The sequence below is a fragment of the Oratosquilla oratoria genome, chromosome 31, assembly GCF_046742065.1.
Source record: "Oratosquilla oratoria isolate Oo_2021 chromosome 31, ASM4674206v1, whole genome shotgun sequence".
NCBI classification, from domain to species: Eukaryota; Metazoa; Arthropoda; class Malacostraca; order Stomatopoda; family Squillidae; genus Oratosquilla; species Oratosquilla oratoria.
Window position 1 is genome coordinate 2,806,605 of NC_134807.1, and position 27,500 is coordinate 2,834,104.

The 27,500-nt window shown below is 44.4% G+C and overlaps 2 protein-coding genes across 7 annotated transcripts in view; one reads left to right on the forward strand and one right to left on the reverse strand.

Moving 5' to 3' along the window:
• LOC143041405 (uncharacterized) overlaps window positions 1-27,500 on the reverse strand; it is a 435,186-nt gene that overhangs the window by 324,261 nt on the left and 83,425 nt on the right. The window lies entirely within an intron of this gene.
• On the forward strand, window positions 24,411-25,595 carry LOC143041684 (uncharacterized). Its single transcript, XM_076213690.1, has one exon. The coding sequence runs from the start codon at window positions 24,420-24,422 to the stop codon at window positions 25,593-25,595; it is 1,176 nt and encodes a 391-aa protein (XP_076069805.1). The 5' UTR covers window positions 24,411-24,419.

Consider the following 27,500-nt stretch of genomic DNA (forward strand, 5'->3'; position numbering starts at 1 on the left):
CCTCTCTTGCAACCATCTTCATGCCCCCCCTCTCTCTCTCTCTCTCTCTTTGTACGCCAAACATTATCGGGGTCCCAGGGGGCACTGGCTTTAGCAAGAGGATTTTTTTTATTTTCATATGTATTTTCTCTTGTTACTCTCCCTTCCCCCCTCCCTCCTCTCTCTCTCTCTCTCTCTCTCTCTCTCTCTCTCTCCTTTCCAGGCAGCCAAGACCCCCCTCTCCCGAAGCGCCGCATTCCGAGCGTCGCTGCGCTACATCCTTGGCCCCGAAAACGACTTCACAAACTAACCCAATCACCCGAAACCCAGCCCCTCCTCCCTTCTTCTCTGTCGGCGCGATACCGTTCCCCCAACCATACGGAACGCCCTACAAACACAGAACAGCTTGCTCGAGTGAACTTGCTCGGAGAACCGGGGGCGGGCGAGATAGACCCCATCTGTTGGCTGTGCATCGAATCTCCTTCAGCCCCTATTCACACGAGCGACTCGAACCCGGCGGTACCGCATTGTCAAGGAAAGACTACGCGGGTGTGCGTGAACGCCTGCACTGACTTACACCGTCATTGAACCGACGTGGTTCAAACCGCGGCGGTTTGAAACCGCTAGTGTGAACAGAGCCTCAAAGAGATTAGACACGCCGCCAACAGATGGCTCTCTCCCTGCGTTCGAGTTGTTCTTTCTCTTCTTCAGACGATGATCGTCAATCAACCAGATGACCATTGCAAACAATTATCGTACACAAATCCACCTGTTCTCCTAAGTCTCAATATGGGCTACCAGCTCTCGACACCTTTTCCCCAAATAAAAAAAAAAAATCTAGATCCATTTATTTTCTCTCTCTCCCTCCTTCTCTTTCTCTCTCTCTACATCTATCCCTCTCCCCTCCCTTTCTCTCTCCCTCTACCTCTATCTCTCCCCCTCTACCTCTCTCCCTCCCTTTCTCTCTCTCTCTCTCCCTCCCTCTACATCTATCCCTCTCCCTTTCTATTTCTCTCTCCCCTCCCTTCTCTCTCCCTCTACCTCTTTCTCTTTCTCTCTCGCTCTCCCTCTACCTCTCTATTTCTCCCTCTGCCTCTGCCTCTCTCTACCTCTCCCTCTACCTCTCTCTCTCTCCCTCTACCTCTTTCTCTCCCTCTCTCTATTTCTCTCTCTGCCTCTCTCTATCACTCCCTCTACCTCTCTCTCAAATTAGTCTCGACTGATTGAAAATAAAAAACTATTCGTTATGTTCTTTTTATCACTTGTGTTCTCATCACCATAACAAAGACTCACATCCAACAGAGCAAGAAAAGATGACAAGTGAAGAGTACACACACACACACACACACACACACACAGATCGGTCATACGATCTCTGAGCTCTCATCCGGGAGGTTAATAACTGTCGATCACGAGTCTAACACGTGATCCAAGACCATGGTGAATCACACACACACACACACACACACACACACACACATACACACAGATCGGTCATACGATATCTGAGCTCTCATCCGGGAGGTTAATAACTCGATCACGAGTCTAACACGTGATCCAAGACCATGGTGAATCACACACACACACACAAACACACGATGGATATGGTGACCCAAAAGGTATTGCGTGTATCGAGTCTTATCCAAAGACAAGTAACACAGATTACAAATTCGTCTTCTTTGTTCCCAAGATTTATCCCTGGCCACGGACGTCTACAATAGGAGCGATTCCGTTTCGCGTCACGAACTACCTTGTCCAAGATCAAGAGTACGTTGCCTTATCAAAGGTTAGGAACCAATGATTGTGAATTTCCTTCTTAATCTTTTGCGCCGTGGTCAGGAATCGAACCCCCGCCTTTGGACTCGTTAGGACCCCACACGCTAACTGCCTGGCCTAAGTAATAATTTACTTTTTATTATTATTATTATTATCACTATTATTATTATCATCATTATTATTATTATTATTAAACTCGAAAGCTTTGAGACGGTTCATAAATGTCCTGATGAATGCACACATTCGCTCTTATCATTTTACTATGTAAATATATATATATATACATATATATATATATATATATATATATATATATATATATACACTTATACATATATATACATGTACACACACACATTCACCAATTACTGTTCTCACTTTGGAACCACCGTCGTTTGACCGCAGAACTCAAAACATCTGCTCTCTCTCTCTCTCTCTCTCCCCAGAGTCGCCCGACCGAGATGAAAACAAGAAATCTACATACGATAGACAGAGAGAGATACAGAGAGATAGAGGGGGGGGAGAGAGAATGTGAGAAGGAGTGACAGAAAATGAGAGAGAGGCGGAGGTAGAGAGACCGAGAGAGAGAGAATGAGAGGTAGAGAGAGAGAATGAGAGGTAGAGACAGTGAATAAGAGATAATAAGAGAGATAGAAGGAAGAGAGAGAGAGAATAAGAGAGAGGTAGCGACAGTGAATAAGAGATAATAAGAGAGAGCGAGAAAGAGAGAGAAAGAGAGAGAGAGGCAGACACCGAGAGAGAGAATAAGAGAGGTAGAGACAGTGAATAAGCGAGATAATGAGAGTGAGAGAGAGATGGAAAGAGAGAAGAGGGGATAGAGAAAGAGAAAGAGAAAGAGAGAGAGAGAGGAAGAGAGTCGTATTACTCCTGAATCTGTTGTTACTTGAACGAAACCTTTAAAGACTTTCTTCTGACCAACGCCGGACAATTTTCTTCAGATCATAAAAAATTACTCACGTCTGGCATTTCACCAAAAAAAAAGAAAGAAAAAAAAAAGAAAAAAAAAATTCCATACTTTTACCATTCGTCCCATATCAACTGACGCCAATGTTCTCTGTTATTGTGCGTTTCTGAGAAAATACTGAAATATCAAACACGTCGACAACGAAAATATAAAGAAAAAAAGAAAACAAAAATACAAAGGCGCCTCAATGCACCAACGAAAAAATACTATGAAATAAAACCAAACTAAATAAATAAACATACAAATAAACAATTACATAAATAAACGATTAATGAACGAATAAATAATGGAAGAAATCGGTCCTCGATCAGAACGACTGGATGCTTAGCCCGGCGCATACGTTTGCATGCAAATTCGCTTGCGCGACTGTAGACACAGCCCCCAAACTCGCGCCTGCAGAAACTGCTGCGGTCACAACATCGTCTCCCCACGTGCAGTGACCGACTCACGAACGCATTAAAACACACACACGTCTTCGCCGTCGACACAGGGGAACATCTCACGCGCGCGCGCATGCGCAGTCACGTATCGGCTGACGCGCGCGTGTGCAAGAACACCTTTGGAAGAAACGCTTAGGGTCACGAATACACGAACACACACACACACACACACACGAACACACACACACGGCTCGACGGCAGAGTGGTACCGTTCGCAACCGCTAATCCAGCGGTCTAAGTTCGATCCCCGTCCAGGGCTGAAATAATTTCAGCATCGGTGCACTGCGAGCCGGCACACCAGCTCTCGTGGGCAAGATTTGTGTGTGTGTGTGTGTGTGTGTGTGTGTGTGTGTGTGTGTGTGTGTGTGTGTGTGTGTGTGTGTTTGTGTGTGTGTGTGTGTGTGCGTGTGTGTGTGAGGTCACGGCATTACCCATAGATCTTGCATATAAGAGCTCTGAACTCTCATCCTGGAGGGTAACAGTTATCGATCACGAGTCCAACACGTGATCCAAGACCATGATGAATCACAATGTGAGAGCATTACACGTCAAACTATCTTGAAGAGAAGAGCAATTTGGCGTATAACCAGTTCGGTTTTGGACCCGGAAGATATTACGTATAAAAACCTGCTAAGTTTTTTTTTTTTTATTTCCGCCCGAGAACGGTTTTGCTCAAATACAGGGTTGGGTGGACTGTGGATATCTGGATCCGGAAGAGGCATTTGACACGGTACCACACCATCGACGACTTCTGTGGTTTCTGGGGGCATATTGTGGGGACTTTAAACCCCACTAAGTCGACGTTAAGAAACCTGAGGTGCTAGCACCTCCTGGGGGGTGCTGATATAAATTTTAGGAGGTGCTGAATACATGGGAGTAATTCACTTTCCTTTATTCTTCGAGTAATGAGACGTTAATCAGTTATGGGGTGCTGGGAGGTGCTGAATACATGTATTACTTCACTTTCCTTTATTCTTCTAGTAATGAAACATTAACCAGAGTTAGGGAGGTGCTGAATACATGTATTACTTCACTCTCCTTTATTCTTCTAGTAATGAAACATTAACTAGAGTTAGGGGATGCTAGGCTGTCTAGAACTGGCTACATGGAAGTGCCCTTAGAGTAGGAAAAGGTTGGGAAATGCTTCACGACGTGGATAAAGCATTTCCTGAAATATCGATGCACGTGAACATGAGTGAAGGGCAAGCTGCTGTCAAGAAGACAGACGGTGACTAGCAAATCCCCGTCAAGGGTCATTTCTGGCACGTTTTATGCTCTTGACTTATGTAAAGAATGTGATAAAAGGTACAAATTCTACTCTCACGTTTAGGACGAGTCACGAGGTCTATATTATATATATATATATATATATATATATATATATATATATATATATATATATATATATGAAATGTGTGTGTGTGTGTGTGCAAAACAAATCACTGAACACACGTGATAACAATACATGTAGAAACCACTTGGAAAATAAAAGAAATTAATACCGTTTTCTTCTATTTTGCAAGACATCATTCTTTGTACCATGATGATGTCTTGAATAGACGAAAACGTTCGGTATTCAATTCTTTTATTTTCCAAGTGGTTTCTGCAAACACACACACACACACACACACACATATATTATATATATATATATATATATATATATATATATATATATATGTAGGTGCACCAGTTTCTGGAATAGCTTAGACATAATAACCCAACATAAAGCCATAACCAAGCCAATATTATAGTTGAAGAAAGAGGACATCAAGGGCGTAGTTCATTTCCAGTATACTACAATTATGTAAACACACACACACACACACACACACACACGTTTCGACGGCGCAGTGGTAACGTTCGCAACAGCTAACTCGAGTTCGAATCCCGCCCAGGACTGGAATAATTTCAGTATTGCTGCACTGTGACTTGTTACTCCAACTCTCGTGGGCGGAGAGTTGGGTGTGTGTGTGTGTGTTAGGTCACAGCATTACCCATAGATCGATCATATATGACCTCATGAGCTCTCTTCCGCGGGGGGAAATAGACGTCGATCACAAGTCCAACACGTGATCCAAGACCATGGTTGTGAATCACATATACACGCAGGCACACATGGACATAAACCTCAATCTTTGGAAAGTTATACTTAATTAAACACACTTGTGCTCACGTAGTTTCTGAACAAGTGTGTGAGACGCCGAAGGGGTGAAGGGGACGCTGAAGGGGTGAAAGGGACGCTGAAGGGGTGAAAGGGGAACGCTGAAGGGGGTGAAAGGGAACGCTGGAGGGGTGAAGGGGACGCTGAAGGGGTGAAGGGGAACGCTGGAGGGGTGAAAGGGAACGCTGAAGGGGTGAAGGGGAACGCTGAAGGGGTGAAGGGGAACGCTGAAGGGGTGAAAGGGAACGCTGAAGGGGTGAAGGGGAACGCTGAAGGGGTGAAGGGGAACGCTGAAGGGGTGAAGGGGAACGCTGAAGGGGTGAAGGGGAACGCTGAAGGGGTGAAGGGGAACGCTGAAGGGGTGAAGGGGAACGCTGAAGGGGTGAAGGGGACGAAGGAGGGGGTGAAGGGAACGCTGAAGTGGTGAAGGGGACGCTGAAGGGGTGAAAGGGGACGCTGAAGGGGTGAAGGGGAACGCTGAAGGGGTGAAGGGGAATGCTGGAGGGGTGAAGGGGAACGCTGAAGGGTTGAAGGGGAACGCTGAATGGGTGAAAGGTAACGCTGAAGGGGTGAAGGGGAACGCTGAAGGGGTGAAGGGGAACGCCGAAGGGGTGAAGGGGACGAAGGAGGAGGGCAACGATGGGGGTAGAAGGCAACTGAAGGGGAGGTCAAGGCAATGAAGGGAAGGGCAAGGAGGCTTAGGCGGAATGGGGCAACGTGGCGCTGGTCGTTAAGGAGTTGCCCCTCAAGCTTGAGGTGCGATGGGGCAACTGAAACTGGAGAAGGTGAGGAGGCTACGCCAGGAGGCGCTGAGTGGCTGCGGCCGAAGCCGTCACCTTTGTTCTATTATGCGCTTGGACTGTTGGGGCAGGTGACAGTCACTGATGGGAATTGGGGATGAGTGCGGGATTCGAACTCACAACCAAGCGAACGCGAGACCAGCACGCTTCCCGTTACGCCACCAGCGCAGGATATTTTGTGAGAGGCACAGGAAGAGGAGGAAGAGGACGAAGAAGATGAAGAGGAGGAAGATGATGAAAGGGAGGAAGAGGTGAAGGACGAGGAGGAAGTGGAGGAAGAGGAGGAAAAAGAGGAAGAGGGGGATGAGGAGGAAAAGGAAGAGAAGAAAGAAGAGGAACGGGAGAAAGGAGGAGGAGGAAGAAAAGGAGAAAGAAGAGGAATACGAGGAAGAGGATGAGGAACAGGAAGAACAAGAATAATAGGCGGAAGAGGAGGAGGAGGAGGAAGTCTAGGGGGAAATAGAGGAGGAGGAGGAGGAGGAGGAGGAGGAGGAGAAGGAAGTCTAGGGGGAAATAAAGGAGGAGGAGGAGGAGGAGGAGGAGGAGGAGGAGGAGGAGGAGGCGGAGAAGGAGACAGTCTAGGGGGAAATAGAGGAGGAGGAGGAGGAGGAGGAGGAGGAGAAGGAAGTCTAGCGGGAAATAAAGGAGGAGGAGGAGGAGGAGGAGGAGGAAGAGGAGGAGGAGGAGAAGGAGGAAGTCTAGGGGGAAATAGAGGAGGAGGAGGAGAAGAAGGAAGTCTAGGGGGAAATACAGGAGGAGGAGGAGGAGGAGGAGGTAAAGGACAGGATGGTGGAAGACATGGGGACCAAAAATGAGCATAATGAATGAAAATGGATGCACGCCGGGCCAAAGGGAGGTCGGCACGGTGGAGAAGGACGTCACGGCGTGATGAGAGGAAAGAAGCGGAAGAGAAAATAACGTAAAAAAAATGGCGACGAGAAACGTTAACGGAACGTGGATATCAGGGTCGAAAGAGGAGAGAAGGAAGAGGAACAGGAAGGAGGAGGAGGGACAGGAGGAAGAGGACGAAGAAGAACGGGAGGAAGGTGAGGAAGAAGAGGAACAGGAAGAGGAGGAGGGACAGGAGGAAGAGGAAGAAGAAGAACGGGAGGAAGGTGAGGGAGAAGAGGAACAGGAAGAGGAGAAGGAGGAGGAACAGGAGGAAGAGGAAGAAGAACGGGAGGAAGGTGAGGAAGAAGAGGAACGGGAAGAGGAGGAGGAGGAAGAACAGGAGGAAGAAGAAGAACAGAAGGAAGATAAGGAAGAAGAGAAACAGGAGGAAGATGGGGAAGAGGATGAAGAGGAGGAAAAAATAACATATGTGTACAGGGAGGACATGGGGTGGGTGGGGGAGGAGGGAAGAGAGCGGAGAGGCGTGAAGAAAAGAGAGAAACCAGGAAGCGAGGAAAGGTGACGAAAAGAGAGCAGATGGGGCGAGGGAGCTGTGATGACGTACAGAGAAGGACAGCAGACGCGGGCGAGCTCATGTGGAGGGGTAGGGTGGGGAGGAAGGAGAGGCCAAGAAACCGTTAAGTAATGAGCACGAACAGGAAAAGGAGAGATAAGGAAAGAGACAGAATAAGATAAAGAGAAAGAGAGGAAGAGAGAGAACTATTAACCAGATAGCAACTTGCGGGGAACCGAGGAATTTTGGTGGGTGGGGGTGGGTGGGTGGGTGAACGCAGGAAACGAGCAGGAAACTTATCTCACTTTAGACTAGAGGATAGCAGACCAGGGTGGTGGTGGACTGTGGACGGGAAGGTAGTGGTCCTGGATGCAGTAAAGGGTGGAAGAAGGGTTAAAGGAAAGGGTTAAGTGACACGTGACAGTTACTGAAGCAGACACGAATGTGAACGTCATGATTCATTCTGTCGACATTTCTCTCAGAAGGTAGCTTACAACGACGACGACGACGACGACGCGCACCCGGCTCCAGCCAGAGTACAAACCCACCCAACCCCCTCCCATCCCCTCCACTCTCCCCGCAAACCACTGTCATTGACATTGCTCCTTGAGCTTGAGACGTCTGGTTCGCCATCCTAGACGCTGGATAGAGACCTTCTGGCCCATGCAAGAGGATCAAAAGGTCGTGACCACATTATCGAGGTTGCGTGCGTTCCTGCATTCCCGCCCGTTCTGCAACTGGACGGCCTAACGCGACGTTGCCAAATGTCACCATAATCATTCCTTAACTCGCTCATCCTGAAATCTCACTACTGTATTGTTTTTTTTTTTTTAACAAAAATATGTTCTTCCTCCTCAATACCATCTACAGTACAAAATATTATATATAATTCTTCGAGCCCGTCCATGCGAGAACATGTTACGCTTATTTTGTGAAAAAAAAACAAATTCTCCTATGAGCGTGTAAAAATATTGCTTCGTGCGTTGAACCTTTAATATTTTGTTCCGAGCTACAGACAAACGATTTTATTCAGTTTAATACAAGACCATGTGCTAGCGAGGTTCGACAAATGCACATTTCTTGTCTATTGCAGATTCGTTTCAACGGGATTACCTGTTATACAATGATTTCCCTGAATCCAAACATATGATTAGTTGTAAGTTAAAAAAACTTTCTGTTAAGGCCATTGTAATTTCGATCAAACAATTTGGCTTTCACTAAGATATGCAATCAAACAATTTCTTCTCGACTTCTCTACATTTTCCTACAAGCTATCTTTACAGGATAAATGGGCAATAATATCAGAATACTTGTAACGAATCTTACACATTTCAAGTTTACCGTCACGACAACAGAAGAATCTCACTCCAATCAAATTCGCTCCTCGTCAGATTGCGCAAAAGTTGCTGAAAATGTGCATAAGGGTTTTCACATGACCCATACTTATGCACTGCTGTTAGCCTCACTTGAACTAAAATATTCATCCACCCAACAACTAAAAATGCGCATGGGGAGAAGGAATTCTCATGCATCCCCATATTTATGTACTACTATTGTTTAGCCTCCCTACAATACAAACTAAGATTACATCCATCAACTCCCAATTACATTCATCAACTCCCAACTTATTTTCGGCTTAGCCCCAGATAACTCATACGGAGGACCAGAGTTATAAGACGGTATACGGTCTGGGTACACTAGAGCAATGAACTGGGAATCCACCTGGTATACCAAATTCCCATTAATCTTCGTCCCACAGTCTTCGGACGCCTGTCCGACACACAACACCAACTCCCAACTCCGCCCATCTGTAATCCGTGACGTCATCAATTCTACTGACTTCAGAGGAACTCCAACGTCTGTGATACATTGTGTGTATATGTATTGTGTGTGTGTGTATTCACCTTGGTCTTTGGATCACGTGTTGGACTCGTGATCGACAGCTATTTCCCTTTCGGAAGAGAGCTCAGAGCTCATATGTGACCGATCTGTGGGTAATGGTATGACCTTACACGCACACGAGAGTTGGAGTAACGACTTGCAGCGCAGCGATACTGAAATTATTTCAGCCCTGGGCAGGATTCGAACCCGGACCGCCGTAGTAACAGTCGGGGACTCTACCAACCATGTGTGTGTGTGTGTGTGTGTGTGTGTGTGTGTGTGTGTGTGCGTGTGTATGTGTGTGTGCGTGTGTATGTGTGTGTGCGTGTGTGTGTGTGTGTGTGTATGCGTGTATTAACTCGCACATGCAACCCACACATACTAAAATACCAACCAACACCTACCAACCAATATTACCACAAATCATCCCAAGCCACACCACTCCAAAGGCCACTGCACTCATCCTCGTCATCCAAAAACCATTATCGTAACCATCCAGCCTCATCCTCGCCTCACCGTGCAATCCGTACCCGTCGAGACATTACTGTGGAGATGGAACAAGACCTCTCCACCCCCTCATCCACACCCTCCACTTCCCCTCATCCCCCACCCACCCACCCGCCCTAAACGCCGCCAAATCACTCGCCCATGAAGTTCTCTGGACTCGGAGCATGTCTGACCAGTGACCTTAAACCACCCTGAATTCCCTAAATCCCTAAAACACGGTACCGTACCTTATGCACCTGAGGGGGGGGGTCCTTGGGTCTGAAGATGGGCTTTATCGGTCGAGACCCCGTTTTAGGGTCTGAGACTGGCGACCAGTTGACCAAAATCGACAGAAGTCCTTGGCTAAAGTGGACTAGGTAGTCAGTCAAACTCGCTAGACCGTTTCCAAAGCCCCCAGATGCTGGTGAACCCATTTTTTATATATTTATCATCAGGGTTACCAACTTTGTCCACAGGAGTACAAACCTTTCCGAGAATTACCACGGCGTCATGTTGGCAAGCGTGCGAACAAGTTTTATGATGACAGACATCATATTCGTGATGTCATAAGAACATAAGAAAGGGGGAGACTGCAAGAGACCATAAGACCTACATTTGGCAGTTCCATGCCCATGACCACCTGACATCCCCATCCATAAAGTTATCTAATATTCCCTTAAAAGAGCCAATTTATTCAGCACTCACATGGTTCCTGAGTTTATTCCATTCGTTAACCATTGTTGGTAAACCAGGTTTTGTTTATTATTTCTTTCTTAAGCCTAATGAAGATCAAGCAAGACCCTCAAATGACCAACTCGACAGAAAAAGAACAAAAAGATTTTCAGAAGGACACGACAATGCTAAAACTACACCCCCACCCACACAAACAGAACCCACCACACCAAAACAACCCACCAATATTTACCTCAAACATCTAACCCACTATATCTCACAATATGCCCATACAAAGGTACACACACACACACACACACACACACACACACACACACACACACACACAAACATAAATACTTGGAACAGCTTAGAATATGATGTAGCCTAAGCTAGAACAATACACGAATTCAAATCTAAATATGATAATTGGAAATCAAGGATATAGACTTAAGTTGGAAACGTACATGAATTTGAGGTTAGGCATGATAAACTAGAGAGTTGAGACGGTACCCCGCGAGCGTTGCTCCTTTCCTGTATACTACAAGTGGGTGAATACAGATCACAAAACCATCCAATTACAGACAACCAAATTATGCACTCCGACTGAAGTGGGGTACACTAACCTATTTTGTTAAAAAGAATGAACAGTAAATAAATAAGTAGATGAAACATATTCAAAATAAGCAGTGTTGGCTGGGTTGCGCTTGCTTCTATCTGAATATTTACTACAAAAAATCCGACAGCCTTGATTGTTCTTTGTAGAACAATTCCCACTCCTCCGCAAAAAAAATCTTGCCGATTCCGATTAATCGGCACACCCCTACCTAATCGGCACATCCCTAAACCCTTAATATTCTTTGAGTATTTTGTTTTATGCCAACACCAGGCGATTTCATAAAAAAGAACTTCAATGAGAGTTTCATAAGGGTGACTTACTAAACCTCTTAACCACAAACTTATACATCTTATTCTAACCAACACCTCAATTGGTATACCAATCGAGTAGTTAACGAATGGAATAAACTTAATAATGAACGCTGAAACTATCGGTTGTTTTAGGAGAAGGTTAAATAATTCTATGGATGGGGATGATAGGTGGTAATGAACATGGAACTGCCTAGTGTAGGCCTTATGGTCTCTTGCAGTCTCCCTCTTTATGTTCTTTTTCCATTCGGCTGACGAGACGACTCCCTCGTCGTCTTAAAGAAGTTTTCGCTGTACTCTTCCCCACAAGGAACCCCCCCTCTCCCCTTCTTCCCCCCACCCCCCTCTCTCCTTCTTCCCCCACCCCCTTTCCCCCCTTCTCCCCCGCCCCACAATGCAACGTGACGCTGATGACCGTGATGGCTGACCAGATGAGAATCTGCAACACAGTTTGAGCCACTTTCTCCTCTTCTCTTTCCTCCGCATCTCTTCCTCTGCGGTCGACCAGCGAGGACAAAACAGCACCTCATAACCTGTCCTTCACGACACAGGTATACATGGCTTATTACAGGAATTCCCAAGCTATGCTCTCACGTATCCCCATGTTTATGTAATGCTGTCCTTTACCTTCCTGGAAATCGTATTGCGTCTAGTTTTCGGACCGGGTGGACTTTCCAACTTGTTCTCTCACGTCTACCATGTTTATGCATTGCTGTTCCTTAGCCTTCTGTAGACCACCTGAACGCTGAACTTAAGTGTTAATGCACTGTCAGTTCGGACTTGGAGACTTTCCGACTTGTTCTCTTATAGTCGCCTAGGTTTATGTACTGCTGTTCCTTGGCTTTCTGTAGACGCTGAACTTAGCCATGTTGCATCCACTGCCAGTTTTCAGACTGTGGAGACTCCCAGCTTATTCTCTCGTACTTGCCCATGTTTATGTATTACTGTTCCTTGGCCTTCTGTACACCACTTGAACGTTAAATTTAATCGCTAAGTATACAGTAATTGCCACTAATGTTTCTGACTGTGAATACTACTGGGAAGTCCTGGTGGTCCCCCAGGGTTTTAGGGACCCAAGACATGGAACCACAGGATCGCTACATCTTTTCAATTCCCATGATCCTACTCCCTACTTCTCTCTCTCTCTCTCTCTCTCTCTCTCTCTCTCTCTCTCTCTCTCGTTTTGGGGAGTTACTGCTAACAGTAGAAGAAAATGTTGAACACTAACGTCTACTGACCTCGGTGACTACACCTCTTTGATGCGGCATTACCCCAAAGAACAGAAACGGTGGTTATTCCAGACGAAATAATAAATAGTACCAGCAATAGTACCACTAAACATCAACAAGAACAACGACAAATAGTAACACTAATCACAGCTGGATTTCTCCCCTCAACTCTCGTTCCATGAAATAATGATTCGTCTTTCATTACCAAAAGCGGTCAACCACATTTCCGAGACACGAACAATTGTGCAACCTTATAACTCCCTCGCAACAGGTAGAGACCTATCACATTAAACAAACAATTAAGAATTGTATAATCTTAATCATCTCAACTAGATTCCTGAAATTCTTTACTGGAGTTTTATTTAACAGAAAGTCCAGAATCAGTCTTGTAGTATAGTTTCTGGTTTGATACGAGGTCGTTCCAGCGATACCTCATGATTCTCCAAAGGTACTTACGGTGGTATTCTAAAAAAAAAAAAAAAAAAAAAATCCTTACATAAATCTTTCCTCTCCAAGGATAAATTTATATAAGGAAATATTTTTTCTTAAGAATACCACCGTAAGAATCTTACGGTGGTAAACAAAAAATATTTCCTTATATAAACTTTTCCTTTACAAGGATTTATGTAAGATTTATATAAGGAAAGATTTTTTTTCAAGAATACCACCGTTAGTTCCACAGACATCGAGATGTCTCTTAATTAAAGTTAGCATTCGATGTCCATGTCTCACAGCCGTGCCACAGGAAAAGAAACACAAGTGGCCAGGTGATTCAGACCTAATTATCTTGTTCTCAATTGATGATGATGATGATGACGATGATTACGACAATGACGATGATGATGATGATGATGATGATGATAATGATGATGATGATGGTGATGATTATGCCAATGACGATTATTATGATGATTATGACGATGACGATGATGATGATGACTGGCGACGACGATGATAATAATTATGACGTTGATGATGATGATGATGACTGATGATGATAATGACAATGACGACGACGATAATGATGATGATGATGATAATGACGATGATGACAATGACGACGATGATGACGATGATTATGACGACGAGGATGATGATGATGACAATGACGACGACGATGATAATGACGATGATAATGATGTTTTATCTAATTTCACGACAAAATTGGCCAACACCCATGTCATGTAAGACATCATTTAAAAAAATGATTATACTTGTTTTGATAAAGCGTCCTTACTCTTGCAGTAAAATTAAAATAAAATATAAATAAAATATAACCAAACGATTACTCTGTGTCAGAAAGGCATTGCTTTGATTACTAATAAACAAAAAAGGTAAAATAAACAGAATACGCAAAGAAATAAAAAGTAAAAAAAAAACATCTAAAACAAAAAAATAAAACATCTAAAACACTTCATAAACAACGAAAACCAAAAAAATCTTAAAAAAAAAAAAAAAAAAAAAAAAAAAAAATCGCTGGGTGGGTACTGAACTCGGTCTTCATTATCAACACAGACCCCCGTCACATCAACCTGACACAGCTAAAGTGCGGAGTGGTGCCTGTACAATCTCCAACATAAACACATTCAAGTCCCTGGTACGGCACATTAAGACGCTTCATCGGATGCCCCGTGTGTTTACTTTGCAGTAACAACACGGGAGGAGAGCGTTAGGATGAGAACAGGGGAGGGTTGCCAAACATCGCCAGCCCTTCGCGCGATTGTGTAAAGCTCACAAAGGATTACAAAGGATTAGAAAGAAGGAGTATACCTATACAAGGCCTTTCGGTCCATAACTAGGTCGGAAGCTGGGAAAATAATAATAAATAAATTGGTAAATAAATCAATAAAATAAATATATGATGATAAATAGTAAACAGAAAAATAATGTATAAATAAAAAAAATAGAAAATGAGAATAAACATAAATAATAATAAATAAATAATAATAAATATGCAAAAATGGCAAGTATTATAGGATATGTGAGTGAATCTTAAGACTTCGAACTGTAGTACAGTACATTGTACCGCCTCTGCAGGAAGTTTATTCCATTCCTTAACTACGCCGTTGGCGAAGTTGTCCGAAATCAAAACTACTTCCTGACAGTTTGAGACCATTATTTCTAGTCTCACTCGCATTTCCAAAAATAAAATAAACAAGATAAAATAAAATGAAAACTATAAAACAAGATATGATAGAAATTATAACAAAATAAAAAATAATAAACCTAAGTAAATGCATATAATGTATGATTTTTTTTTCACAGATGATTGCCTCTCCTACTGTATATGGAGATCAATCTTCCCAAATTGCCTATTCATGCAAATTCACTGTACAGTACACGCGATATCCAGATAAATTGTTACTAATTACGTTCCCTTTAACGCTTAATCCATCTCGTAAATCTAAACGGACTCTGACACACAAATAAACAAATACACCTTAGAAATATATATATATATATATATATATATTATATATATACTGTATATATATATATTATATATATATATATATATTTATCAAATGAATAAATATATAATAAAATTACCGCTCGTGAACAAGTTGCAAATAGGTAGACAAGTAAATAAACAAAATTCGTAAACGCGTGATAAATAAATAATCTATCTAAAGTACCAAAGGCTTTTTCCCCCTTATAAGGGAGGTAGCCAAGTCAGAGGCACGTACCCACTCCCACCCATTCCACCACCCCTTTCCCCCTCCCACTCCCATCTTAGCTCCTCGTGGATGACGGGTCATCCCTGACTCCTGCCCACCGCCTGGGCCGGAAGCAATGCAGCAAGACATAGCACATCCTCAACAAGACATAGCACGCCCACAGCAAGACACAGCACAATAACAGCAAGGCCGCTTCACTTAAATAAATAAATAAATAAATAAATAAATTCTGGACCTCATTGTGGACGGAAGAGTAGACTTGAGACTATCACACTGGGCTACTTTTCCTTCGACTGTCGGAGCAAATTTGCTGTCGGCAGTTTTCGGGAAGGTATCTAATATGCTGAAGGAAAATAATTTTCCTCCAGCATAAGAAATAACATTTTACATATTTTTGTTGAGAAAAATAGTTCGCCAGAGAGTGATCTGACGGCGGAAAAAAAAAGTTGCTGGAGGTGGTCGGTACCGCCGATGAATCGGAGGTAGGAGGAAAAATAGCTCAGTGTGATAACCCTTTATCGTCAACAGCTGCAGCAAACGGTTCACGTTGTCTCCTGCTTTTCTTCTCTGTCGCCAAGACCACAAAGAAAACGGTCCACCCGGAACAGCTACGTCATCATTTGCACCCGTGACTGGCAAATGATGACGTTGTTGTTGTTGACGATAAGGGATTATCACATTGGGCTATCTTTCCGCCACTTCCTCATTAGCCTCTCTCTCTCTCTCTCTCTCTCTCTCTCTCTCTCTCTCTATGACCAGCAGATTCTCTATGAACCCAAGTCGCCATTTCATTAGCTTCTCTCTTTCTCTTTCGCTCTGTGTCTGTGCGGGTGTGTGTGTGTGTGTGTGTGTGTGTGTGTGTGTGTGTGTGTGTGTGTGTGTGTGTGTGTGTGTGTGTGTGTGTGTGTCTTTCTCTGTGTGTGTATGCGACTCTCTCTCTCTCTCTCTTTCTCTCCCTGTGTGTGTGTGTGTGTTTCTCTGTATGTGTTTAGTGTGTGTGTGTAACTCTCTCTCTCTTTCTGTGTGTGTGTGTGTGTGTGTGTGTGTGTGTGTGTGTGTGTGTGTGTGTGTGTGTGTGTGTGTGTGTGTGTGTGTGTGTGTGTGTGTGTGTGCGCGCGAGCGCTTTCTATTCTCTATTTACATCAGACACTTGATGGGCAACGACGACGACCAAGAGAGTCACGTTACCCATCCTCACCCCCACACCCACTGTGGGAGTTTCCACGCGCGCACTAGGGAAGAGCAGCGACGTGAAACGCGGGCCTAATCATCGGGAAAAATTTGGGAACGGGAGGGGGGGGGGGACCAATATGGCGGTGCCCCCAAGGGAAGTCATTCGGCGTGAGGAGCCTGCCATGTGGAACAAAAATAAATAAACAGAAAAACAAATAAATGAAAATCATAACTAATATAATAATTATATAAAATAAAGAAAATAAACGAATAAATAATAAAGATACAATAGAATAAAAACAAATAATACAAAATGAAATATGATAACAAATAAAAACAAATACATAACCATAATGAATAAAAAAACCCAGATGATTTACAATTTGTAATTAAGGAAATGTAGCTTCACTCTGCGAAACTATTACGGATAAGCATATTCTAAACAGTAAGTACAATCTACAGTACATAGTGTCGGGGAACAATGCAAAATAAATAAATAAATAAAAATAAATAAAAATAAATAAAAATGAATAAAAATAATAATAATAAAAGCTCCCCTTCAACCACCCCCCTCCACCCAATGCCCCACTCCCTTCTCCCTCCTCTTCTCAGTAATCCACGAGTCTGCCTGACTCCCAGGGAACTCCCAGGGAACTCCCCATATGCACTGGGTGGCCAATGACGAGCGACGGGAGATCAATCAATACATCCGTTGCCCCAAGTCTCTCTCTTGCAGGCAAGCCAAGGCCCCCCATGTAACCGGCTACGGTCCCCATGTCACTCAGGAGGGGTCTAGGGATTCTTAGTGTGAACGAGGCGCGCGCACGCACACACACACAAACACACAAATAAATAATCATATTAATGATACATGCATATACCAACGGCTTTTTCAAACACAAAATAGATAAATAAATATTAATAATAATAATAATAATAATAATAATAATAATAATAATAATAATTATAATAATAATAATACATACATACATATACCAAGGGCTCTTTCCCCCATACAAGGGAGGTAGCCAAAAAATAAAGGCATAAAAACCACTCCCACCCCTTCCATCCCCACATACTCCACTCCCATTCAACCCCCTTCCCTCCCTCTTATCTTGGCTCCTCCTAGATGACGGGTCATCCCTGCATCACCAATAATAATAATAATAATAATAATAATAATAATAATAATAATAATAATAATAATAACAATAATAATAATACATAATAATGATAATAATAACAATAATAATAATAATAATAATAGATAATAATAATAATAATGATAATAATAATAATAATAATATGATAACAAATAGTATCAATAATCATAATACTGTTGGAGATTCTCATTAATGTGAAGGGTCAACAAGTAGACGTTCTCCGGAGTAAGACACACATGCGAAATTAATCCCCACAAACCACCATACGACCCAGACTCGCGCTAAGGAGGACCCAAGTAGGAGAGACAGACAGACAGACAGACAGAGAGAGAGAGAGAGAGAAAGGATTTCAGCGGTTCTTCCCTCACCACTAAGCGAACGAAAACCGATAACCAGAAACGGAAGAAGAGGAGGAGGAGGAGGAGGAGGAGGAGGAAGGGGAGAAGGAGGACGAGGAAGAGGAGGAGGAAGTGGGAAAGGAAGTGGAGGAAAATGAGCTGGAGGAAAAGGAGGACATGGAGGAGAATGAGTAGATGCAGGAGGAAGATGAAGAGGAAGAAGAGGAGGTGGGAGAGGAGGAGGAGGAGGAGGAGGATGAAGCAGAGGAGGAAGAGGAGGAGGATGAAGTAGAGGAGGATGAAGAGGGGGAGGATGAAGAGGAGAAAGAGGAGGATGAAGAGGAGGATGAAGTAGAGGAGGAAGATGAGGAGGATGAAGAGGAGATAGAGGAGGTAACTAGTAGAGATGGTCTAAGCGAGAGGGGGGGGGTGCGCCGGTCGGATTTGGAGGAAGCGAGGAGAGAGAGAGAGAGAGAGAGAGAGAGAGAGAGAGAGAGAGAGAGAGAGAGAGAGAGTGGGGGGGGGGGAATCCCCGTGAGTGTAATCTTGCGTCCCCGATTAACGAGAAATCTTCATGTGGGCGCGTCACGAAATTCGCCCCAATTCTCTCTCTTCATCCACGATATCTTATTGGATGAAGAAGGGGGGGGTGGAACGCCATTAGTAGTAGTAGTAGTAGTAGTAACAAATATATTGGTAGTTGGTAAGTAGTAATGGTGGTCATGGTGGTGGTGATGGTGATGGTTGTGGTGGTGATGATGGTGATGATTGTGGTGATGATAATAATGACGATGATTGTTGTGATGTGGTGATGTGGTGGTGATGATGGTGGTGATGATGGTGATGATGGTGGTGGTGGTGATGATGATGATGATGATGATGATGATGATGATGATGATTGATGATGATGATGGTGATGATGATGTGGTGATGATGATGATGATGATGATGATGATGGTGATGATGATGACGATGGTGGTGGTGATGATGATGATGGTGGTGGTAATAGTAGTAGAGTGGAAGGAGTAGATGCGGACTAGACTACGGAAGGTGGGAGAGGGGAGGGGGAGGGGGGGAGGAGGGGAGCATAATCTCAGCGGGGGAGAATGTCGTGGCGCTAGCAGATGCAGAGCAGGTTTGGGAGGCAGAATGCGAGAGAGAGAGAGACACCCCCCCGCAGTCGAGAATGGGTGGAATCTGCCGAGGAGATGCTGAAGAGGGAAGGGGGGAAAGGGGAGGAAGGAGGAAGAGGGGAAAGGGAGGAGGAAGAGGGGAAAGGGAGGAAGAAGAGGGAAGGGGAGAGGAAGGAAGGAGATGGGAAGGGGAGAGGAAGGAAGGAGATGGGAAGGGGAAATGAAGGAAGGAGATGGGAAGGGGAGAGGAAGGATGGAAGGAGGGGACGATGGGGGAAGAAAGGGGAAGAAATTGGGAAGGAAAGGGAGTAGGATAAATGTGGAGGATAGAAAGGGGAAGAAATTGGGAAGGAAAGGGAGTAGGATAAATGTGGAATTTTTTGGAAAATGGAGGAATGGGGAGGACAAAAGTAGGGAGTAGATAAAGAATCAGGGTAGTAGAGGTGTACATAAAGGAGAGTTAGGTGGATGCGTACTTATAAGAGAGAGAGAGAGAGAGAGAGAGAGAGAGAGAGAGAGAGAGCAGAGACAGGAAAGAGAGAATATTTGGGATTGATCATTTTCCTTTTTTTTCATAAATGTTGAAAACTCGATAAACAAATTAACCTGGGCTAAAAAAAATGGCCTTTCCATCATGGGCTAAGGCAATGAGACCAAATCTTTAAAGGAAATGGGCTTAAAACAGACCTAATGGCACTTGTCTCTCAAGCCCGAAAACATACGACTCATCACAGCACCATACCACTGATGTACCAAAAGGGGCTAAAAATATATAAATGAATAAATAACAAATAAAATAAAATTAAATAAACAAATTATTAGAAAAAATAATTTAAAAATATAATTCTCTCTCTCTCTCTCTCTCTCTCTCTCTCTCTCCCTCTCTCTCTCGGACACATCATCGGTCGTCAATGCTGACTGACTGGCATACTCGGCCCATCGATAAGGACAAGATGGTTCCTGACGTGCATCCAACCGTCGTACTCCTTCCCTGCTGTGTTTGTATGTGCGTATTTATGTATGTATGCATATATGTATGTATGTGTGTATTTATGTATATATACATATATGTATGTGCGTATTTATGTATGTGTGCATATATGTATGTGCGTATTTATGTATGTATGATATGTATGTACGAGTATTTACGTATGCATGTATATATGCATATATGTATGTATTTACGTATCTATGTATGTACGTATGTATGTATGTATGTATGTATGTATGTACGTACGTATGTGTGTGTGTGTGTCTAAGCTTGTATGTATATGTATGTGGGTCTTCTTCCTCCACTTCCTCGTCCTCCTCTTCTCTCTCCTGATCCTTCACCTCCTCTTCCATCTCTCCTTGTCCTCCTCTAACCTCCACCTCTTCCTCCTCCCCTTCTCCTCCTCCTCCCTCTCTCTCCTTGTCCTTCTTCATATCTTCGTCCTCTTCCCCCTCCCCTTCCTCATCTTCTCCCTCCCCCTCTCCACCTCTCCTCCTCCATCATTTCCTCTCCTCCTCCTCCTCCCCCTCTTCACCTCCTCCATCATTTCCTCTCCACCTTCCTCCTCCTCTTCTCCCTCCCCTTTTTCACCTCCATCATTTCCTCTCCACCTTCCTCCTCCTCCTCCCCTTCCTCCTCTTCTCCCTCCCCCTCTTCACCTCTCCTCCTCGATCATTTCCTCTCCTCCTCGATCATTTCCTCTCCACCTTCCTACTCCTCCCCCTCTCCACCTACTGCTCTTCCTCCTCCACTTCTTCCTCCTCTTCCCCCCTCCACCTCCTCCTCCTCCTCCTTTCTTGGGCCCAGAGGAGGAGGTGAGGCTCCTGCTTAATGAGACGACGACGACTCTTGGTACAGAAAGACTCTATTTATTTATTCATTTATTTATTTATTTATTTATCGCCCTTTCTGTGGTGGAAAAGGACCGAAATTGAAGTCCATGACGAAAAAGTGGATCTATTATTATTTTGTCATCCATCTACTGTTAGTTTTCCGATATCTTTATCTCAGTTGATTATCTTATTCCACTCATTTCTTCTTTCTTTTTTATCTATACATTATTTATCCATTCGTTCTTTATACATTTATTCATTTATTCACCTATTCATATTTTTACATATATATTCATCTTCATTTTATTAATATAATTTATTTTTTCTATCTTATTTTTTATCTTATTTTACTTTTTATTTATTTATTTTATTTATCTATTTTGCAAAAGAGTCTTAATTGGACGACAAAGTGGAGGAAGAAAACACAAAACCTCCTACGAAGGAACTCACCGCTGAAGAGCACAGGAGTCTTGAGGACAAGTGCCTGTGTGTGTGTGTGTGTGTGTGTGTGTGTGTGTGTGTGTGTGTGTGTGTGTGTTTGTGAGATCCACCTTGGTCTTTGGATCACGTGTTGGACTCGTGATCGACAGCTATTTCCCTCCCGGAAGAGAGCTCAGAGCTCGTATGACCGATCTATGGGTAATACTATGACCTTACACGCACACACACACCCAACTCCCCGCCCACGAGAGTTGGAGTAACGACTCGAAGCGCAGCGATACTGAAATAATTTCAGCCCTGGGCAGGATTCGAACCAGGTACCGCCGTCACCCCCGTGCTGACAGTCTGAGACTCTACTAACCGCGCCACCGAGTCGTGTGTGTGTGTGTGTGTGTGTGTGTGTGTGTGTGTGTGTGTGTGTGTGTGTGTGTGTGTGTGTGTGTGTGTGTGAAGGGGGACAGGGGGGCAGGGGGGCTGTGAGTGGCTGCAGGAACGTAAAGCCAGGGGGGCTGGATGGTGGCTGAGACCAGGAGGCTGTGTGGGAGGGAGGAATGCACGAGACATGGAACAACGTGACGTACCGAGATTCACGCAACACGACGTAACACGACGCAACACGAGCTAACACGAAGCTAACACGATAAGACGAGTAAACTGCAAAACGCTCCTTAAGACGCCCGTCCACAAGGACTAGTATCCTTTGCGACGTCCTACATCCATCCTTCGTCTCTCGTAATCCCATTTCCTGAAAGATCATCACCAACAACAACACAAATGGGCAAGATGACGCCAAGTGGGTGTTGCATAGGACAGGAGAATGTATGTGTGTGTGTGTGTGTGTGTGTGTGTGTGTGTGTGTGTGTGTGTGTGTGTGTGTGTGTGTGTGTGTGTGTGTGTGTGTGTGTGTGTGTGTGTGTGATTCACCATGGTCTTGGACCACGTGTTGGACTTGTGATCGACAGCTATTTCCCTCCCGGAAGAGAGCTCAGAGCTCATATATATATGACCTATCTGTGAGTAATGCTGTGACCTTACACGCGCGCGCGCGCACACACGCACTCACGCACAAAACACACACACACACACACACACACACACACACACACACGACTCCCCGCCCACGAGAGTTGGAGCAACAACCCACAGCACAGGGATAATGATATTATTTCAGCCCTGGGCGGGATTCGAATCCGGACCTCCGTAGTGGCAGCCGGGAACTCTACCATCTGCGCCACGAGTTGTGTGTGTGTGTGTGTGTGTGTGTGTGTGTGTGTGTGTGTGTGTGTGTGTGTGTGTGTGTGTGTGTGTGTGTGTGTGTGTGTAAAAGGCGGAGGTGGAACTGTATGGAGAGTTGCCACCAATTGAAAAAATGGTTTTGAAGTTGTTATGGTAAGGAGGATTGTGATGAGGGTTGTGACGTCAGCTGTGATGAGATGTGACGAGAGCTGTGATGAGAGTGATGAAGGGTGTGATAAGAGTTGTGATTAGAATTGTGATGAGAACTGTGATTAAGATTGTGATGAAAAATGTGATGAGAGTTGTGATGAAAACTGTGACAAGAGTTGTGATTAGAATTGTGATGAGAACTGTGATTAAGATTGTGATGAAAAATGTGATGAGAGTTGTGATGAAAACTGTGATGAGGGTTGTGATGAGGTTGACGAAGGTGTTAAAGTTAACGTAGAGGTTGTGATGAGTGTTATCACGAGGGTCCTAGGTGGGTTACTGTTGTGATGATAAAATTAATTACTCGAGGTCAGACTAGCTCGATTAATATCCTATTTACATAATTACTTACTTCATCTATTAGTTATTCATGGCTGGAAGAAGAGAACAAGAGGCAAAAATATATCAACAAATAAATTGATTAATAAACAAGCAAATAAAAAACAAAAAACGCAGCGAAATTGAAAGTAAAAAAAAAAAAAAAAAAAAAAAAAAAACACGTCATCGTTGTGACGTCATTCACGATGACGTAAGAGTGCTACTTTACATCTTCCTCCATATCTGCCGCCAGGCGACCTATTTCATCTCCGTTTTCTCTTCCCCATTTTCTTTTTCGTTTTTCACAAAATTCTGTTATTTTTGGGTCACCTGAGGATTTGTCATCAATGATAACGACAGGGTGGGCTATGGTTAGGTCACGTTAGGTTAGTTTAGCTCAAGTTAGGTTAGGTCAAGTTAGGTTAACTCAAGTTTGGTTAGGTCAGGTCAGGTTACGTTAGTTTAGCTCAGGTTAGGTCAGATTAGGTTAGTTTAGCTCAGGTTAGGTCAGATTAGGTTAGTTTAGATCAGGTTAGGTCAGATTTGGTTAGTTTAGCTCAGGTTAGGTTAGGTTAGGTTAGCTCAGGTTAGATTAGGTTAGGTCATGTCAAATCCTTGTGTGTGATCCGTTTATACGAGCACGCACGCAAACACAGGTATGATAAATTGGAGAGCAAGATACAGGACCTCACGAGCGTTGCTCCTTTCCTGTAAACTACAATTAAGTAAAAATATTATTAAACACACACACACACACACACACACACACACAAAGTTTGAAAGATGTATAACAATTGCGCAACTGTTAGGACAGCCTAGGTGATACATCCAAAGAGATGTGATAACTAGAGGGTAAGCAACAGGGCCCCACGAGCGTAGCATCTTTCTTGTGTACTACAATTAGGTAAACACACACACACACACACACATACACACACACACACACACACGGTACAGAGGTACTGTTCTCGATCGCTATTCCATCGCCGATCCCAATTCGCGTCCCGCCCAGGATTGAAAATGTCAACTGACGTCACACGGCCTAATTCAGCTTCCTTCGGGCGGGTGACCGTCTGGGAGTTGAAGGTCCAAATCTGCGTTGACTGACTCGTCCAAGAATGCCATTCGTCGCTCTGACCCGACTTGTACGAAGTCGTTGGTATGACACGCCTTTCCGTCACCAACTTCGCGCGAGCGCGCCGCTGCGCTCTCCGCGTTGCCTTGCTCCTGAAGTCCGTCTTCAGTTGCTGCTCAGGCACCAAGGAGGACCTAGAAGACGAACGAGTCCTCCGCGGGGAAGTCCAAACCCCCGTCCCACCTCCGTCAGAGGTGAAAGCCCCGAAAACAACAACTCAAGAGGTACATCACAAACAGGACGTCGACGAAGACATCAAGGGTCCAGAAGGAATCTCGAACGTCGACGGTCACGAGTCTCCATCGACTTCGGAGACCATCGAAGTGGCCAGCCGAAGACCTTTCAGAGCCAACTACGACGTCCAGTTCTCCCAGGGCTCTGGAGGCTTCGCAGAGACCTTCGTCGTCTCAGACAAGGCCACGGGTAGCACAGGCGTCGCCAAGGTCCCCCTCAAAGGGAAGGCGTGCGCTAACGAGACCGAGAAGGAGATCGAGGCTCTCAAAGCCCTTGTGCACCCCAATATCGTCAAGCTCTTGGACGTCGCCATCAGCGAGGACGTGGCCATCGTCGTCACCGAATACTGCCCAGGTGGTACGCTCACCACCACCATCACGAAGAAGAAGAGAACTCTCTCAGGGCAGACGTCTTCTTCGTCTTCCCTGGCTTGGGGCGCCCGTGTCCTCTCCTTCGCCAGGCAGCTCGTGGCCGCTGTGGCCTTTATGCACAAGAACGGCTTCGTCCACCTCGACCTCAAAGCCGACAACGTCGTCCTCGACGACAAGGAGGAGGTCGTCAAGGTCATCGACTTCGGTGCTTCGGCGAGGACATCGAACGCCTACAAGCCCGAGATGACGACCGTTCAGGGAACTCCTTGGCACATGTCTCCCGAGGTCCTGGACAAGACAAAGCACCCGTACGCAGGAGGCAAGGCGGACGTTTGGTCCTTGGGATGCGTCCTATACCAGCTGTCCACGGGACACCTTCCCTACTTCAAGGAGCTCCCCGAGGGCTTCAGGGGGTCCCGCAAGGAGTACTACCTTCAGAGCTGCAAACGTGGAAGGCCCTCCTTCAAGAACATCCTACCAGAAACCTTCTCCAAAGGACAGCAAGAAGCTCTCAAGAAGATCCTCTGGAAGATGCTGGACGCCAAACCCAAGACCAGAGCCACCATCTGGCAGGTGGCTGACATGCAATTCCCATAGAGGGAAAATGTCGCGGTCTGAATTCGGTCCCAAAGGGACAGAAAAGCCAAAAAATGAAAAACGTCCACTTTTTCTGCAAAAAGAAACGAAAAAAGACAGAAAGAAAAAATGAAGAAATGAAGAATAAAAAAATCAAATGAAAATAAAAAGCACGCAGAGATGAAAAATACAGAAAAGGACAAAAAGAAAAAGGAAAACATAAGAGACGAAAATGGGGAAAAAATAAATAAATAAATCTCCTTGTATATAACAGCGTCCGTACAACAAGATGTATGCAAGTCCTTCAAATACATCGGCGAGGAAAAAAGAATAATAATAATAATTCCTCTCTCTTATTGATGCTCCATTTCGTCCATCAGGGTGGTGGGAAGAGTTCTTCCCTCAGCTGAATAAAACATCTTCATCTAAACCAAAACGAATGTCCAAGTCGTGGCCAAAAGATAAATGAGACGATTTTAAGTATTTTGCCAATGGAAAAACCTTTTTCAGCGGAATGAAATCAAAGAGTCAGAAAAAATTACACACACACACACACACACACACACACACACACACACAAACACACACACAGTTCAACAGAACAGCAATCTGACACCAATCTGTTGTGATCAACTGTGTGTATGTGAGAATCTGCGCCTAATATATTATATACCATACACACACACACACACACACACGCAAATACACGCGCACACACATACACATATATATATATATATATATATATATATATATATATATATATATATATAATGTTGCTACAAGTGAAGGGGTGAGTAACAAATGCTGACACTGTTCGCTCGATACAAGTCTTCCCAAGTCATGCAGACTCCGAGACAACAGCGAAATTTCATTCAATATACAAATATTTCAGAGTGTGGACTTACTTCCCAATCACCAAAGACTACGTAGCCCTGGTCCGTAGGGGTGTCACCGAAGTCTGGGCCAATTCTTGTCAGATATTAAGAAGCTGAATGACAAACTAAGAGAAGTTCAACCAGTTAGACATGTCGCTTAAATGTTCTTAGTTAAGTCTAGAATACTGTACTTATTCGTCTCTTTAATGATAATTATCGAATTCGCAACAATTGACAAGAACTGACCCAGTATGAAGAGGGAGGGCGTGGGTGCGGGGATGGGGGATTTTTTTTTTTTTTTTTTTTTTTTTTTTTTTTTAGAAGTGTCATTCCCACGGGCTTTGAGACCGTGAAGGAGGAAGTTAAGGAGTGGTTATGTGTGAATGATATTTTGACGCAGCCAGAAGGGATTTCTCCCCGTCTTCAATGTTTCTGCATAAGGGGAAGGAGAGGGAGGGGTCGCCGATTAAACGACGCGGCTTTGCTGTGGATGTGCTGCGCCTTGCTGCATTGTTTCTGACCCAGGGCAGTGGGCGAGATGCAGGGATGACCCGTCATCCAGGAGGAGCCAAGAAAAGAGTTGAATGGGAGTTGAATGGGAGTAGAATGGATGGTTGTGGAATTGAGCCTTTTGACTTTGGCTACCTCCCTGGTAAGGGGGAAAGAGCCCTTGCTATATGTATGCATGTACGTACGTACATATGCATGTACGTACGTACGTACGTACGTATGTTTGTATGTATGTATGTATGTATATATATATGGGGTGCACGACTTTTCGTCGCCGTCTTTTCGTCGCCGGACTTTTCGTCGCCGACTTTTCGTCGCCGGACGTTTCGTCGCCGCGACATTTCGTCCCCGCGACTTTTCGTCGCCGGTCTTTTCGTCGCCCCAAGCATAAATTGTATGCAAAGATTGACAATTGGAAATATATGATTTAATGTCATACTTGTACTTATATTCCTACTCCCAATGCAATAATATGAGTGTGGCAAATAGCTATACATCTCAGTGCCGTATAAACCATTCATTCTTGCCTTAACCAGTC